The sequence below is a fragment of the Dromaius novaehollandiae genome, chromosome 7 (genome assembly GCF_036370855.1).
Source record: "Dromaius novaehollandiae isolate bDroNov1 chromosome 7, bDroNov1.hap1, whole genome shotgun sequence".
Taxonomy (NCBI): domain Eukaryota; kingdom Metazoa; phylum Chordata; class Aves; order Casuariiformes; family Dromaiidae; genus Dromaius; species Dromaius novaehollandiae.
This window is the reverse complement of record NC_088104.1, coordinates 12141375-12156512: the sequence shown is the minus strand read 5'-3', so window position 1 is coordinate 12156512 and position 15138 is coordinate 12141375. Positions and strand designations below refer to the sequence as shown.

At 40.0% G+C, this 15138-nt stretch overlaps 1 protein-coding gene across 5 annotated transcripts in view; it reads left to right on the top strand.

Moving 5' to 3' along the window:
* The window catches only part of KALRN (kalirin RhoGEF kinase), a 526992-nt gene that overhangs the window by 295583 nt on the left and 216271 nt on the right, over window positions 1-15138 (top strand). For all 5 annotated transcript variants that reach the window (XM_064514688.1, XM_064514687.1, XM_064514683.1 and 2 more), the window contains exon 11: window positions 10533-10724. In XM_064514688.1, the coding sequence (XP_064370758.1) occupies window positions 10533-10724 (192 nt within the window). The remainder of the gene's footprint in view (window positions 1-10532; window positions 10725-15138) is intronic.

Below are 15138 nucleotides of genomic sequence, written 5' to 3'. Positions count from 1 at the left end.
TTCCTAACACACTTGCTTCAACCTTGGGTCACAGAGTTGCTGTTTCAGCAAGGGGTCCATGATTCCTGAGCACGTGCTTGTGGCAGGTTCAGCATCGCCACCAGAGGAGAATAAGCCACTAACACATACCAAAGCAAATTAAATTCTAATCTTATTTCTGTCTTGGCTTGATCCTGTTCTGCTGGAGGTGACAGAAGAAGGGGTAGTAAGAAGAGGTCTGCTATCATCAGGGCTGATCTGTGAGAACTCCTGGTTGTTCGTGGAGAGACATGAAAGGAGCCTGCCTTTCCCTTGCAGTTCCACTGCAGCCCCTTCTCTGCAGAGAGCTTACTGAGAGCATCACCACCACTGGAGCCCGTTCATGGATGCTGGTGCAATGCTGTGTGTCAGGGAGGGAATCTCTGTTAAGAAGGAGCAGCAGCCAAAAGTTTCATGAAATCTTCATGTCCCTCCTGAGGCAGCAGTACTGCAGTGATCCTTCTGAAAGGCAGTGGTGTATCTCACTGTGAATTAGTTCTGTCCATGTACTTCACAAACATCAGTGTGCTTGTCAGAGGTGGCCTTTAACTTACAGCAGAATAGTTTGCTGCAAATCTTGAGATCGTTTTCTTGTTAGACTTGCCTTTTTGCAGCTACCTGTGTTGCAGATAGTAACATTTTTGTCACTAGTTACCAGACGAAGTATTACTGTTACATGGTGCATGTATGGCACTGTGTTGTTATCTCTGTATTTGGTTTTGTAGGAGTGCTTAAGCTGAAAACGTTGAAGAATTCAAAACAAAATTTTGCTACCATTTCTTGTGTTAAACAATATCTCATTATATAGAAAGTCCCACTCAGCTCAAAATGTGGTTCAGGAAAGATGTCACGGCCTGGCTGTACATTAACAGGAATACAGGTACAGCTGAGATGGGGCAGTGGCTTTGGGGGAAACAGGGAGAGAAGGGAGGGGAAATGTTTGCTGTCTTTTTTAAAGCAGGTTTCACAAAAGCCAAGATACTAGAAATAAAGCCAGGCAGTTTACAGAATTCATGTCCTCTTAGGTTTACTTCTGCCTCTCTTTTCATGTTGGCTGTGCTGCCAGTTGTATTCCGTAATCACTTTTTGTAGCACTGCTGACAGTCCAGAGCCTTCTAATACTGTCGTCAGTGTGTCTTTGAAATTTCCAAATTGTGAGCATGATATTAAACCCAGAATGCCTAAAGTTACTTCCATTCAGGACACTGGCGGGACTTGATAAAGCCGTCGTGATTCCATTCATGTCTGCAGGGCTCAGAAAAGCTGTGAGCTGAGCTTTTAGGATGGAAAACAAGACTGTGCCCTCCTAGGTTGCTGCTCACCTCTGAGCTGCCCCACGTTTCTTTGTTTCTCTACTCTCCTCCCCTTTTTCCTCCTATCATAAAAAAGTTGTGAGGCTTTGCTGTGAACTCTCTGGGCTTCTTAGTGGCATTTATCATTTGAGATGCTTTCACAGTGCTGCATTTCGCTCCTGACAGTTGGCCTTCTTGTGGCCCCTTGGCCTTCTTGTGCTCCCTTGTCATTCCTGCAAAAGAAGACACTTTCTTCATCTCTGCTGAGCCTGTTTTAGTGGCTCAGTTACCTCACAGGCGCTTGGGCAACTCTAATTGATATGCTCCACTGATGACCTAATTATCAAGTCTTTTTTGCAGTGATAGTACTGGTTTTCTTCTACATTCACTGTGTCAACATATATTTGATATTGTAGGCTTTTTTTTGGACTTAAAATCAGTTCATTTTCATGTCTGATCCAAGGACTAATGACATCTTAGTCTGTCACACTGCCTTCCTTGTTCTGTTGTCTGTGCTGTTGCTCACTTCCATGTGACTTACTGTGCAAGGATGTTCTCAAAGGGGAACGGCCAAGATCAAATGCTAGAATAAACCTGGCCAATAAGCATCAGTTTCAGATATCTTTCCTAGCTCTTGTACATCCTTCGGTCCATAAAGGAATATTTCATCACCTCATTTAATATGTTGTTTAGGTATTTTTCTCTTTTTTAATTAACTTCAACTCTTTTGGAGGAGCACATTCCTAACAATATTAATTGATCTTTACCTGCATAATCCTGTCTACTGTATTTCCCATTCCTTCCCTAAAGCACAAAATGAGCCTACATATTAAGTAGGTACCCTGTCTTTTTAGGATGCCTTAAGGTGCCAAAGTGAGGTACAATTACTGGCTTTTAAGAGCTGTGAGACCTCAGTCAAAACTGCCAATTTCGTCAGGAAAGTCTCTGCAAATGGTTTCCTCTGATGGTTCTATGGTTGTAAACGGTTGTCTGTGTACTGGACCCAGTGGATGACCCTTCCTGTGGCAACACTGCTGTCTCAGCTTGGCAACCTTCCTTGGTCTCAGGAAAGAGGCCAGAGATTGAATGACTTTGTGGGATTAAAACTTTGTTCTTGTGCATTCTTCCAGTTTCTATATGGAGTTTTGTAGAACAAAACTTCTTAAATCGCATCCCACAAAATGAAAAAAGGTTTGTATTTCTGCTACTTTAAACTGCAGCTTCTTTGAGGATGCAGATCAGATTCCACAGGCATCCTGCAATGGTATACACTCCTTGTAACATGAAGTGTACATGTTGTTTCCCTGGGAAGGGATGGACTATTTACATGTCTCATTAAACATATGCTTAGGCATTTACTTAATACAGGAGCCTGCATATATATACTCATTAAAATAAAATAGGTAGGAAAAGGGAATGTGTGCCGGGCTCCAGGTGTAACCTTTGCTGGGTGTAGTTTTTTGCCTACAAAAGAATGAGCAATCCCTCCTCTTCTTCTTTGCAACAAAAGTCAAGGTAATCTTGCAACACTTAAAATCTCCCAGCAGAGGTTTGAAAAGCCTAGATGTTTTGAGCATTCCGACTTAGAGAAGAAAATAGCTTAGGAAGCATTCAAAGTCAAGTCCTTGCATGCGTAGACTACAGTAGTGATAGAAAAAGTCAATGATGGTTTAGTTGATGATACTGAGCTGAGAAGTTAACTTGCTCTCTGTATGTGGTGTGTATGTACAAATATGCCTATATGTGTGTCTTTGCATACTTACTAAATATTGGACATAATGTATGATATTAGATGGCATTTAAAACATTATTTCATTACACATTTCACTGGCGTTTCATTGAATGAGATGTGATTACACCGGAGTTAATTAGTGTGATTGTGCTAATAGAGTAGTCTCTACTTGATGTGTGACTGCACTCCTGATTGAGATGGATGGTTGATGTGATAAGGTATACTGTAAGTGTCTTTTTTTTTAATCTAAAGTAGGTACTCAAATTAAATAGCACAAAGACTTCTGTTAGCTAACATATTTCCAGATGTTAATTCTAATCTTGCTTATTTTTTTAGTTTGAAGGGCTAAAGTAGCTTTTATATACTTTGTCTGGGTTTTCAGCAGTTGATGTAATGTGTCTTTGTTGTTCTTTTAAATTTAAACAACAAATTCATGTCAGTTTGTATGTGAACCCTGAGGGAAGGTCAAAAATAGAAGATAATGATACATGTAAAGATACCTTGTTCTTGGCAATGGTTAGTGAGGATGCTGTGCGATATTCACATTGTCACTTCCTAGGGACTATTTCTTTCTTATTCATGCTGAAAGGTCCCTTATGCTTAGATAACCCGCTGAAATCATGGAATTACAGGAGGAGTAAAGCACTAATTAGCATCAGCATGGCATTAGATCTGGTCTCCTAGCCATCTAAAATGGTAGCAAACTTTGCATTCCCTAAATCTGCAGATGTTCCTGAACCAAGTTTCAGATGTCAGTGAGGAAGGTAATAATGGATTAGTAGATACAGATGCTCAAACAGAAAATAACAGAATGAAGATCAGTTTGAAAAAATACATATATATATGTTTGAAGAAAAAAATCATTTAAAACATTGCAAGCTAGCCGTAGTCTTGCAGTGAGAGATGAGTGGTTTGAGGACCCTGCAAAGCCACGTACCCGCTGCAAAGGTAACTTTTCAAAAAGCTGAGAGAGAAGTGTTTTCTATGCGGTGCTGGTGTGCTGAAGTGTAGATGCCTTCCTAGGCACTCTGTTTCCTAGACTACGCTGGCAAATAGGATGCAGTTCTGAGAACAGTAGCAATTTTTTTGAGATTGTCAAGAGGTTGGTATTTTGACACCCACTTGCACTCACAAACTTACCCAAGACCCTCATTTAGTAAACTACTTAAACAGGTATGATTATTATTTACTCATTTAAAGGTAGGCTGTTCTCGAATGTTCTCCCCAAACTGGCGCCTCAGAGAGTTGTGGAGATGAATATAGCAGGCTCTAGTATTTGAAGAGCTGAAATTTTAGGAAGGACAGCGTAAGGCAAACTGGGACAAAATTATGACAAGAAAGATTTAAGATGAATTGCAATAATTAAGAGAAGAACAATCTGCTAAAGACGATGGAAAGTTTATTATTCTAGATATTTTTAAAAAAAGGTCTGCAGAAGTTTCCCTTCCCTTCCAGGGTGCAATAGGGACCAATCCTGTACCAATAGAGCGATTGGCTACATGACCTCAGAGAGATTCTCTGCCTTTAACTCCTGTAATTCCTGGTAAGCCTGTTTCGAATTAGAGTAATAGCACACAAGTAAGAATATAGGTCTTGATTTGATTATGCAAAATTCAAACTGAATAAAATCACATCTAACATTAGATCATCATATGCACTTAACCTTTGCCCTTTTTAAGGGAGGAGGAATTTTGACAAAGACGGATGCTTCCTTAAACCCCTGGCTTGCTTACCGAAGAAATGCTTCATTGTGGTCATTCGATTTAGGCTTAGAATATTAAACTGCTAAAGATAAAATTCTCAAACAAAAGCCTGAGTGTGAGAGCATTTAACCTAGACAAAAGACCAGAGCTATTTTTAACAAAGTGGCTTAAACAAATCATCTGATAGCAGTAATCGAACTTCATAATTAAAGATAACAGTAGATTATAAGGATTGAGAAGAAAAGCAGAATCAGCTCCATAATTAGCATTTTGTGAATGTGAGTCATGCTGTAGTTTCTGTGGGGAGGAGCATTACCCACTGTCTACACACAGAGCTGGGGTCTGAGGCCTTTGCAGTTCTATTTTTAGCTCTTACCCATTTTTATCTCCCTCTGTGATCCTGAGTAAATGCCTAGGAGGCTGACCCAATTCTCACTGAAGTCTGTAAGATCCTTTTTTACTGTTTTCAGTGAGAGATGGATCAGGCTTTGAACTTCCCGTCTCGACATCCCATCTTTATGGCAGGATTAATAACAGTGGAATTTCATCTTTCCTTTTGATGAGTCGAATCATGACTCTAGTGAACATAAAGGAGACATCATATCACAGAAAATCTAGTAATTCTCCTCAGCTTCAATCTGCAGGCATAACATGGGATTCACATCATTTGCCTTTAGTGGAGAAGATCAGATCTAAGCCAGTAATCTAAATTCTCTATAAAGTCAGTATATACTGGCCTCTAGAGATGCCATCTCTTCCATGCCATTTAGGTTGTAAAATCTCAGGGACAAAATTCTCTGAATCAGTAAGAGGACTCTTTGCCTGGAACTGCTTTTCACAGCCCCAGAACCTGACTAACGCAGAATAACACAGACCCGTGCTGCCTTGAGCCCCTTTAGCATCTCAACATGTTCTCAGGAGGTGTGATGTTTAAGGTTTGCAGTTTGTTTTTAATGTGAGTGTGTATCTGACCACCTGCATCTGATCTCCTACCTCATCCTTCTCTTGATGCAAGCAGCTAAGTGTCTTTCTCTGCCTGATCAGCATAGTTCACACCACCCTGGAGAACTTGGAGATGGTTACCATGGAAGTCAAATATAATATGGAGCTATAAAACGCTGTGTGAGGGAACATTGTTCTGGAAGCAATTGGCCCAAATCTAGGCTACTAACTCTACCCTAGACCATCATTAGACGTGGTTATTTTCAGTGTGAACTGCTTAGAAACATACAACAATAAGCTACTTACGGGTGTAATTGCTAGGACAAGAGGAAGAACTTCACATGGAATCATTTTCTGAAAATGCGCTTAAGTCAAAATCAAAACGCTACACAAAATTGGTTGATATCTTAAAAATGGGTTGGGGGTTAAGTGAAAAGGGGGTTAAGTGAAAAGCAAAAATATATACATATAGAATCATTAGTATTTTCCATTTTGATTTTTTTTTAAAGAAAGTTTTCAAAATAGTGTGGCTAACGTATTAGACTTCTTTAGGTTGTAGTACATACCATAAATAAGAAAGGCAAAATATTTCTGTTCTGCCACCTCTAACCTTTCTATTGATCCAGAATTGGTTGACACATTCTTCAGTATTTTTCATGCAGTGTTTAATTTTTGTTTTTAATTAGAAAAAATACACCAAATTCTTTCAAACCAGAATTGCTGTTCTTTGGTGACTTTATACTGAGCATTGCAATGCTGCTTCACTTCTCTGTAACAGATGGGCCAAGCATGAATTGCATGCAGCCAATGCTACTCTGGGTTAAAGAGATTTGGAGAGAACAGTTGATAAAAGACTTACTTCTATAGCACAAGGATTAAGGACAAAGTAAGGTTTGTTTCAACTTTAAGGAGATCTCTTACGCAGTTTGCTGAAAGAACTGTGTTTGGGTAGTGTGCTTTCAATGCAGAGATGTCTTTGTACATGTTAAGCTGGAGACAGTGTAGAATCTCAGTTGAGATCTGCTGCAAGGCCCAAAGATGAAAATGGATCTTGACATTTTGACGTTTATTGGTCTGAAATGCATAGGAAAGTAGGCAACGTACTGAATGTAACAGGGAAATTTCACATCAGCTTTTTCATAAACTGGCTTTTTTTTAACCTGCTACAGAATATCAGACTCTTAATAATTAATGAACGAAAGTTATGTGAATCCTGTTAGGAAATATTGCCATGGGATCAGATAACAAGCACTTCTGATTCTGAATTATAGAATGGATTGTTAAGAGTTTTGTTAGTCTCTGTCTTTTCCCTAATCATGTTTTCTGTTTCTTGCAAATAACAAAAAAGAGAAAGATAAAAGCCTCCAGGTTCTGCCTAAATTGAATTCCAAAGCATATATTAGAGCTATTTCGATTCTGAAACCCGAAGTGTGCATTTTCAATTTCTTGTGATTGCAGGTTTCATGAGTGAAATAGGTGATTATGCAAAGATTAGTATAGAAAGGTTATTAAGAGATTTGAAATGAAAATTGGTTTTGTGCTTGAGATGGTGCAAAAGAAGTGCCTAATACCCGCTAGCAGATCACTGAGACAATTTCAAGGATTTGCACATGACAGATAGTTCTTTCAGAAGTTAATACAATTTAGAAAAAAAATACCACACACCCCTAAGAACTTTCAGAGAGCATATCATAGTATAATACAAAGGTTATTTTTCTGTGGAACTGGTACTGTTATAGTTTAACAGGAACTAATTTCTACAGATCCACATACCAAAGGGAGATTCTTCCTGTGGGTCTCCTTGCGGGAGGGACTAGCTGATTCTGGTGTCACTTTCCTCAGGATGCTGCAGAAAACCTTCCGTAGGACTGGGTTTAGCAGGATGGAAAAGGGTACAGCCACAATTGCCCTTCTAGCAGCAAATACTCTGTCAGGGGTTGCATTAGCTCTTACCTTTTTCCAAAAGTTTTGAATCTTGATGCCACTATGGGGCTGTGCCTGGGTCATGTGCTCCTGGTAGATCCTTCAGCATCTCAGAAGTTCAAGGCGAGTCTAGTTAACTCCCAAATGTGGCTGCTTATCTGAAATGTTTCTAAACATCTTGAATCTGCAGTATGGAGCTGGAAGTCTTTCAGCACCTAGCCTTCCTTCTAGAATGGCAGGAATGAAGCTGTCAGCTTTCTTCCTATCATAAATTTCACCTGTTTTTAAAGCCCAGAGACTTAGCTAGGAACTCAGTGGACAAAGATAGAAAAAAAAATGAACAAAAACTTCACCAAGCTCAAGGTGCACCATGTTAAGCCTTCATGTCCTCAGCATGTTTATGCCATGCTTTAGCAGTCTTGTCTGAAACTGGAGATGAATGCTTCACAGAAGAACCAACATACACTAACACTGTCTTACACAGCCCAGGGTAAGCAATGCATGCGTTTTCATCCACATCCAGCCAGCTTCTTCGAAAAAATCCCCTTCTCCTTTGGAGAACCTTATGCAATACAAAGGGACACTACATCCTTTACTGTCTGTCCAGTGTGGCCTCTACTGAGGCCAATCTGTACTCCATTTTCCTTTGAAGTCTAGGGCTCAGCCTACAGCCTTTCCACCATCCAGTGCATTTATATGATCATATGGCTGAACCCAGGTCATCTAGATGTAATTAGGTACAGCACATGTTGGAGGCAGTAGACTTGCAGTGGTTTTCAGCAGAATTGAATATAAGCTTATGAGAGACAAATGCAGCAAAGCTTTATTCATACTGTGCTTCAGAGAAGGTGTTCATGTCTCTAATCTGTGCCATAAGTAGATAGTGAGTGTGTTTAAAAGCATACTAAATATTGTAAATAGAAACAGAAGGATCTTCTCCCCAGGGAGCTAGACTGTTTTTTGCGCTGTTGTAGTGATCAAGTATGAAAAACTTGGGAGTGGAGTAGGCTTTGAAAAACACCATTAGGTCTGGGGCTTGCTCCAAATACTTTTGGAAGACGATCATTCAGAAAGGATGCTGTTAAGTGAGACTGGTCCCTCATTCAGATCATGTTAAATGGAACATTTTTTTTTTTACAAATTCTCGGCTGAAGTGATTTCCAAAAAATTATTATGAAAACATGAAATTTTGCTGCTGTTAACGACCTAACCATCATAGCAGTGACCTGAAAGTGAGTGAATAAAGATTTACTGTTGGTAACAAAACTGTCTAGAATATGTTCTTCACAGTCCAAAAGGAGAAATGCAAATATTGTATATTTATAGTCAGCCCTCAGAAACTGGAAAAATGAACAGTGCATTAGCTGTTTTCTATTTGCTTTTTATAACTGCTAATATTTTCCCCGTTAAGCACTTGGAGGCAGATGTTCCTTCTTTGCATTCAGTATTTTCTCAAGCAGCAGCTATTGACTGCAGCAGGGTATTATCTGCGTAAGAACAACAGGACTTGATCCATGGCTTTTATGTTTGACTGTGTTCCTTTAATGCTCCGGACTATGTGTGTCCACAGTTTTCAAGTGTATTTTAGTCTATATATCAAGTTAACACACAATTAAGCTGAAGAGGATTCTCAGTAGGACTTTCAAAAGGGAATTGCTATATATAATTCTGGTTCTATTGATGGGGAGATTAAAATTCCCTGTGGGAGCAGTTTTAGGCCAATGCTCAGCGTTTCTGAAGATCCGACCCAGTACTGGAAATTCCCTTAAGCTGATATCTTATCTCTTCTTATTTGCTCATTAAGTGTTGAGCACTACAGAGTTATTGGCCTCAACCTGAGTGAAGAAAGCTCATCTGTGGCAACAAGGGCTGTTGACTCTAGCTCTGTACAAATATCACTGATCATGAATAACCTGTAAGACTATGTATAATTCCTGGCTATGGAAAAGATAAGCTGCACTCCCCCTACATTTCTACTGTTATTATGAGACCTTCCGGTGGATTAGTTCAGTGGTGTTTTCCACAGACATAGAGAAGGAAAGGATGGGCAGGTAGTTTGAAAGTTGAATTAAGCTTTGATAGAATGGGGTCCAACCTCTGCTCTTCCACAGTCTAGCATGTCTTGGGCACATCACTTAGCTTCTGCATCGTTCAGTTCCCTCTCTATAAAGCAGGGGTAAAATGTCTTGTGTCTCAAAGATCATAGCTATATGGGTAAATCCATTCAGGATGGTGAAGAGCTCAAATTCTCATGCAATAAAGGGCAGGTACATACCTCAGACAGGCTGGAAATGATACCTCCAAAGCAATTTGATCATTTCACATTGGCAGCTGCAAGCTAAAAAAACAATTTGCTCCTTTTAGAAATACAATGCAGAATAGTAGACAAGAGGAAAAAACACAAAAGTAATTTGAAGATACAGTTTCCTCAAGTTATCACACAAAAGCCATTGAAAGGCAAATGTTTCTTGAGGCTAAGATGTCTCTGGCTAGTAAGAGTACCTGCTGTAATGTGATAGCTGTTGGGCGTACTTTGCAATGAGCTTGCAGCCAAGTGTCACGTGAAACACCGTTGGCTTCTGAGGTGGTTAGTCCCGCTTGCTTCATTACATTATCTTTGAGAAATTCCAGGGGACTTGGAAATAAACAAGTGCACAGTCCTGTTTCTGTGCCTGGCAGGATTGTGCTGGGGTGGTGTGTTTCAAAGGAGAAACTATTTTGTGCCTACTCAGGGTTTAGTCTGTGGGGCTTTATGCATTCTTGTTTCACAGATGGCAGCATCAGTGGGAATTATTACTATTGTTTTAAAACTCCGGTAATCACTGGCTTTCATACCTTTGAAAGTGTAAACAGCTTGTTTCAGGGGTTTACTTGCCACAGTTGTATTACTCATACCCTGTTCCTTGCTTTGTTTGCTGGTAGAATACGTACACCAATGCAGACAAGCTTTTAGAGGCTGCAGAGCAGTTGGCTCAGACTGGGGAATGTGACCCTGAAGAGATCTATAAAGCAGCCCGGCATCTGGAAGTACGAATTCAGGACTTCGTCCGAAGAGTGGAACAGAGAAAACTTCTCTTGGACATGTCAGTCTCCTTCCATACCCACACCAAAGAGGTAAGATGCGTATGATGGAATTTCTCTGTGTTGCACAGCGCTGCAAGAAGTTGACGCTGGGCACAAACTGAAAACTCAGAAGATGCAGAGAAGGCATCTTCATCATACAGGGCTGATATCCGGTTCATTTGATATAAATGAGTAGCTGTTGTAAAGGGGAAACAAAATGTGAATGAAACATATGAATGCTATGGTACAGTAAAATAATGGGACAGCATATCTAACAGATCAAATGGTGCTTAATTCACAGTGTATTGTTATAAAGTGGACAGTGTTTGAATTCTCTTGTGAGAACATCAGTAAATATTAACACGTTAGATATAAACATGCTTAGAGTGTGATATGTATTCTCAAAGGGATTCCATTTTAATGTGGTGTTAATGAATGTGGCCATTATTATGAAGTGTTACTAGAAATCTTACATTGTTTAATGAGGTGACTTCACATTTCAAAATTACGGGTAAAGTGCAAACTGCCACATGCTGTTTATAGTGATTCAGTGAGGACCCAAATAAATGCCGTTTAGTTTAATTGAAAAACATCCAGAGATAGGGCTGTCTGGCTAGAGATACAGTGGACAGGACATCAAATGGGAGGCCACTGGGGATGTAATTAAAGCATACTTCACATTTTTCTGCAGACCAAAGGCCATTCAGCCATGAGCGACTTTTAAAGATAGGCTTTCTGCTGAGAGAGATGGAATTAGGCAGAATGGTTGTTTTCATGCTCTGTGGCATCTGTTTGCAACAGCACTCTCGATCAGAAAGATGCTCTTAGAAACTGAAGGCTTTGCCTGTGTTAGTTGATTTACGCGTTACAAACAAGTTTTTTTTAATAGGCTTCAGTGTGTTTGGTAGTCCCCTTAATTAGAAGGTGTATGCACGCATCCATATGTATGTGGAAGATAGCTGGAATTACAGTGTATCTATTATAGCTATTGGCAAATGAAGGTTTTCCTCTGAAATCCTGCTTCTGCAATATACTAAACCCCGTCAACTTCTAACTTGAGAGTAGTACTGTTGTTTCCAGCATAGCTCAAATGCTTGCAACTACGCTGGTTTGCCACAGGGGAAACTTAATTGGTTATTTCCTCAATTAAAATTATTTCGTAACAGTTTCCTACTGTGATTAACCTTGCTTCACCTCTGCAGGTGGTGGCTCGTAACACTAAGATAGACATGACTCCAGGAAGCTACTCATATTATAAGTTTTCTATCACCTAAATTTCCTCTGATGATTACTAGTACTGTGTAGCCTAATTTGGGCTTGGGAACTAGAACTCCCCAGTATGAGTGAGTTTGGATTCCAGAGCGATATATTCACCTCTACCCTCTGTCCACAAGAAGGGAATTCACAAGCTCCACACACCTGGACTTGTTTTAATGAGATCAGTTTCGGTGTGTAGAAATGCAGATGTACAAGAGTGCCTATTTTTTGGAACATATTAAAAAATAGCCTTTTATAACACCATCAATGCTGCTTACTAGATATTGAGAGCAAACCCTAAATCTCTGCCTTATTGGCATTTACTCATTACACCAGTGCTGTGATGCCTCTTTCCAAAGCCCAGTAAGTGCTTGCTGTCAATTTCAGGGAGATCGAAAGTGGGCAGAGTCATCTGAGTGCCTAAGTTTGCTCTCTATAAGCAGCAGGAGCAGACTAGAGAGCTGGAGCAAAAAAGTGGAACATCACCAAAGCCAGGATGGATGCAGAGATCCACATTCATCAGGATGAGTGACAGCTGTTGGTATGGGTGCCAAGGGGCTGCAAAAGCTATTGCAGTCTGCAGCAGCCCCCCGCCCCCCCCATCCCCGTGCCAGAGGATGCACAGTAGCCCTGCGAAAGAAAGAAAGTTTTCACTTCCTCACCCTGCATTACTTCAGTCCTGTGGAGGCCAGATACTGGCTTTCTGCAGGTACACTGAATTTCATTGTCTATCACAACCTGCCTCATTCTGTCACATGCTTCTGTATCTTGGAAGCACTGGTGTGAGTTGCACAGCCCCAATAGCTCATTTTTTTTGGCAAGAATATTAAGTGAGAAAATTGCTGCAGTTTTAATATTTGTCTGCCAGCTGTGAGGATCCCCCCGGAGGTAGTGAAGTAACTGAAGAATGCCGGGGGGACCTGGTGCAAAGGGCAAAGTGTTAAAACAAGGGAGCCTAAGCACAAGTTTGGAGCTGCATTTGCTTTTTTAATGCTATAAATAGATTGGCCCAAGTAGAAATGACTCATTGGTTGGCCTTCCTTGGACCTTGAAATATATTGTAAAATGGAGAGTGTAATTGTCGTTCTTCAACATGAATATAAAACAGCTAGCTACACTCCTCAGAAATGAAGGAATACAAATTTCTTTCCTCTGTCAGCTTTCCCGTGATTATATTTCTGCCCTTTCCCTGTTCCTTACGAACTAGTCTCAGCTGATTCCTTCCTGGGACCTTGGAGACTCTGCAGGCTCTAGATGGGTAATGCACTCTAGATGGGTAATCACAGCTGTGATGCGTGCAACAACCAGGCTTGCACAACTGGACCAGATCACATTCAGGGGGGTTCTTGCTCTAGCCACTTGCCCACATCTGTCCGCTCTAGACCTGCACCATCCATACTCATTTTTTGAAATTATTTAAAAATAAATCCACACTTGGCATATTCCTCTGCATTAGCTGGGATTTCAGTCCAGCAAAGATAACATTAGATTCCGATTTTAATGTCAGGATTTATCAAGTAAAATTCCCTTAAAGTCAATGGCAGTTTTAGTTGAGTAAAAGAAAGAGTTTGGAGTCAGATCTTAAATTCTAGCAGATGTCAAGGCAAAAAATCCTTTGGTGCAGCAGTAACAAACAGGGACATCTGAGATCCATTGCTGGTGTTTTTCCAGGAGGCGTTCCAGTTACAGTGCCAACACATCCCTCTCTGATTAACTTCGCCCCTCCTACCTGCAGAGCTGCGCCTGGTGTTGTACTGTACAATGCCCACTTAAACCTTTCACCTGGGGGTGTCTTGGAGCAAAGAGAAAGTTGTTTGGCTGGCATGTTAACACATGCACCTGACATATTTTGCATTTTTCTAGAAGGGATTGTTAATTGCTTAATAATAACCGTCATTATTCATTTCAGCCTTTGTAATTCTGAAAACTATTTGTTAAACTATTAAGTGTTTCTCTTATGTCCTTAAAAATGAATAAACAGTTGGCTTAGTGTTTTTTGGCAATAATGCAGGAAACTATGGCCTAGATTAATTTTTCATCTACATTTCCCAAATTCTCTTTATTTCTTGATATATGAATCTACTGAGACAGAATTAGTGAAAGAGAGAGTTCAGTAGAAAGAATCAGTCTTACTGACAAGGTCTTTACGGAAATATTCTGAATGTCTTCCTGCAGCAAACATGTCACTTTCAGCAATCTTACTAGCTCAGATGAACTGCTTTTCTGATACGATAAATCCCAGCCATGTGGCTGAGTGCATTGACTGTGACCTTCTCACCCCTTCACCTGTACTCTGCCCACCTCTTCAACTCCACATTTGACTACTAACATTCCTAGCATCTGAGAAACTTCCAATGGCTCCCATTTTTTAAAAGTCATCTTGTCCAAGAAATGTTTCCTTTTTGTAAACCTCCTTGCCAGAATTTCTTCAGGACAGTATTTAGTGTTGAATTAGGGAGTCATGTAAGTCCAGATATCCCAGACCGATGAAAGTCAAGAGCGGCTTTTCTGTACCACAGTAGACTCCAGTCACTGCTCATTTTGTGTGAAAGTGTTAGACAGAATTTACCTATGGAAAGCACCGATTTATACAGTTGAAGGAATATAGATAGAAAAGACTAGCAATAAAACATTATGATAATTTAGTTTTTAAGTGGCCTTATTGTAAGAATACGTGCAGTAGGGTGAAGTGATTGCTTTTTGGTAAGGCAAAAATGTTTAGAGGCATATATTTAAAGTAGTCTCTGAAGTGATTGTATCATAACTCATGAGTAATGCAAATGTCCTGTTGTCATGCATATAAAAGAAATGTTGTGTTTCACTGTCCTGCAGTATTCATTATGCTCTTTTAGTTTATAGTTAGTTAATATTTTCATGCCCTTTTAGGCAGAAGCATTTCTGACAGTGTGAGCCGAAACCTGCTGCCTTGGGAATCAAATCCAATTATCTGTATGGCAGGATAAAGTTACAAATTATTGTCAATGGGATGAATGCATTCAACAGACTTGTACCTGAATCATTTCTCTGAGGATTAAGTGTGATTGAATTCAGGTTATTTCAGATCTAGACCAATTATTGGCAGGATTGCCAGATCTCACAGTTTTATCACAAATCTCATGATAGTTGATGTTTTTCTGTGAGCTCTCAGCTGCTAGGATCAAATGATGATAAAAGATTCTTGGCTGTCATTCCGTCTAAAAGAGAATAG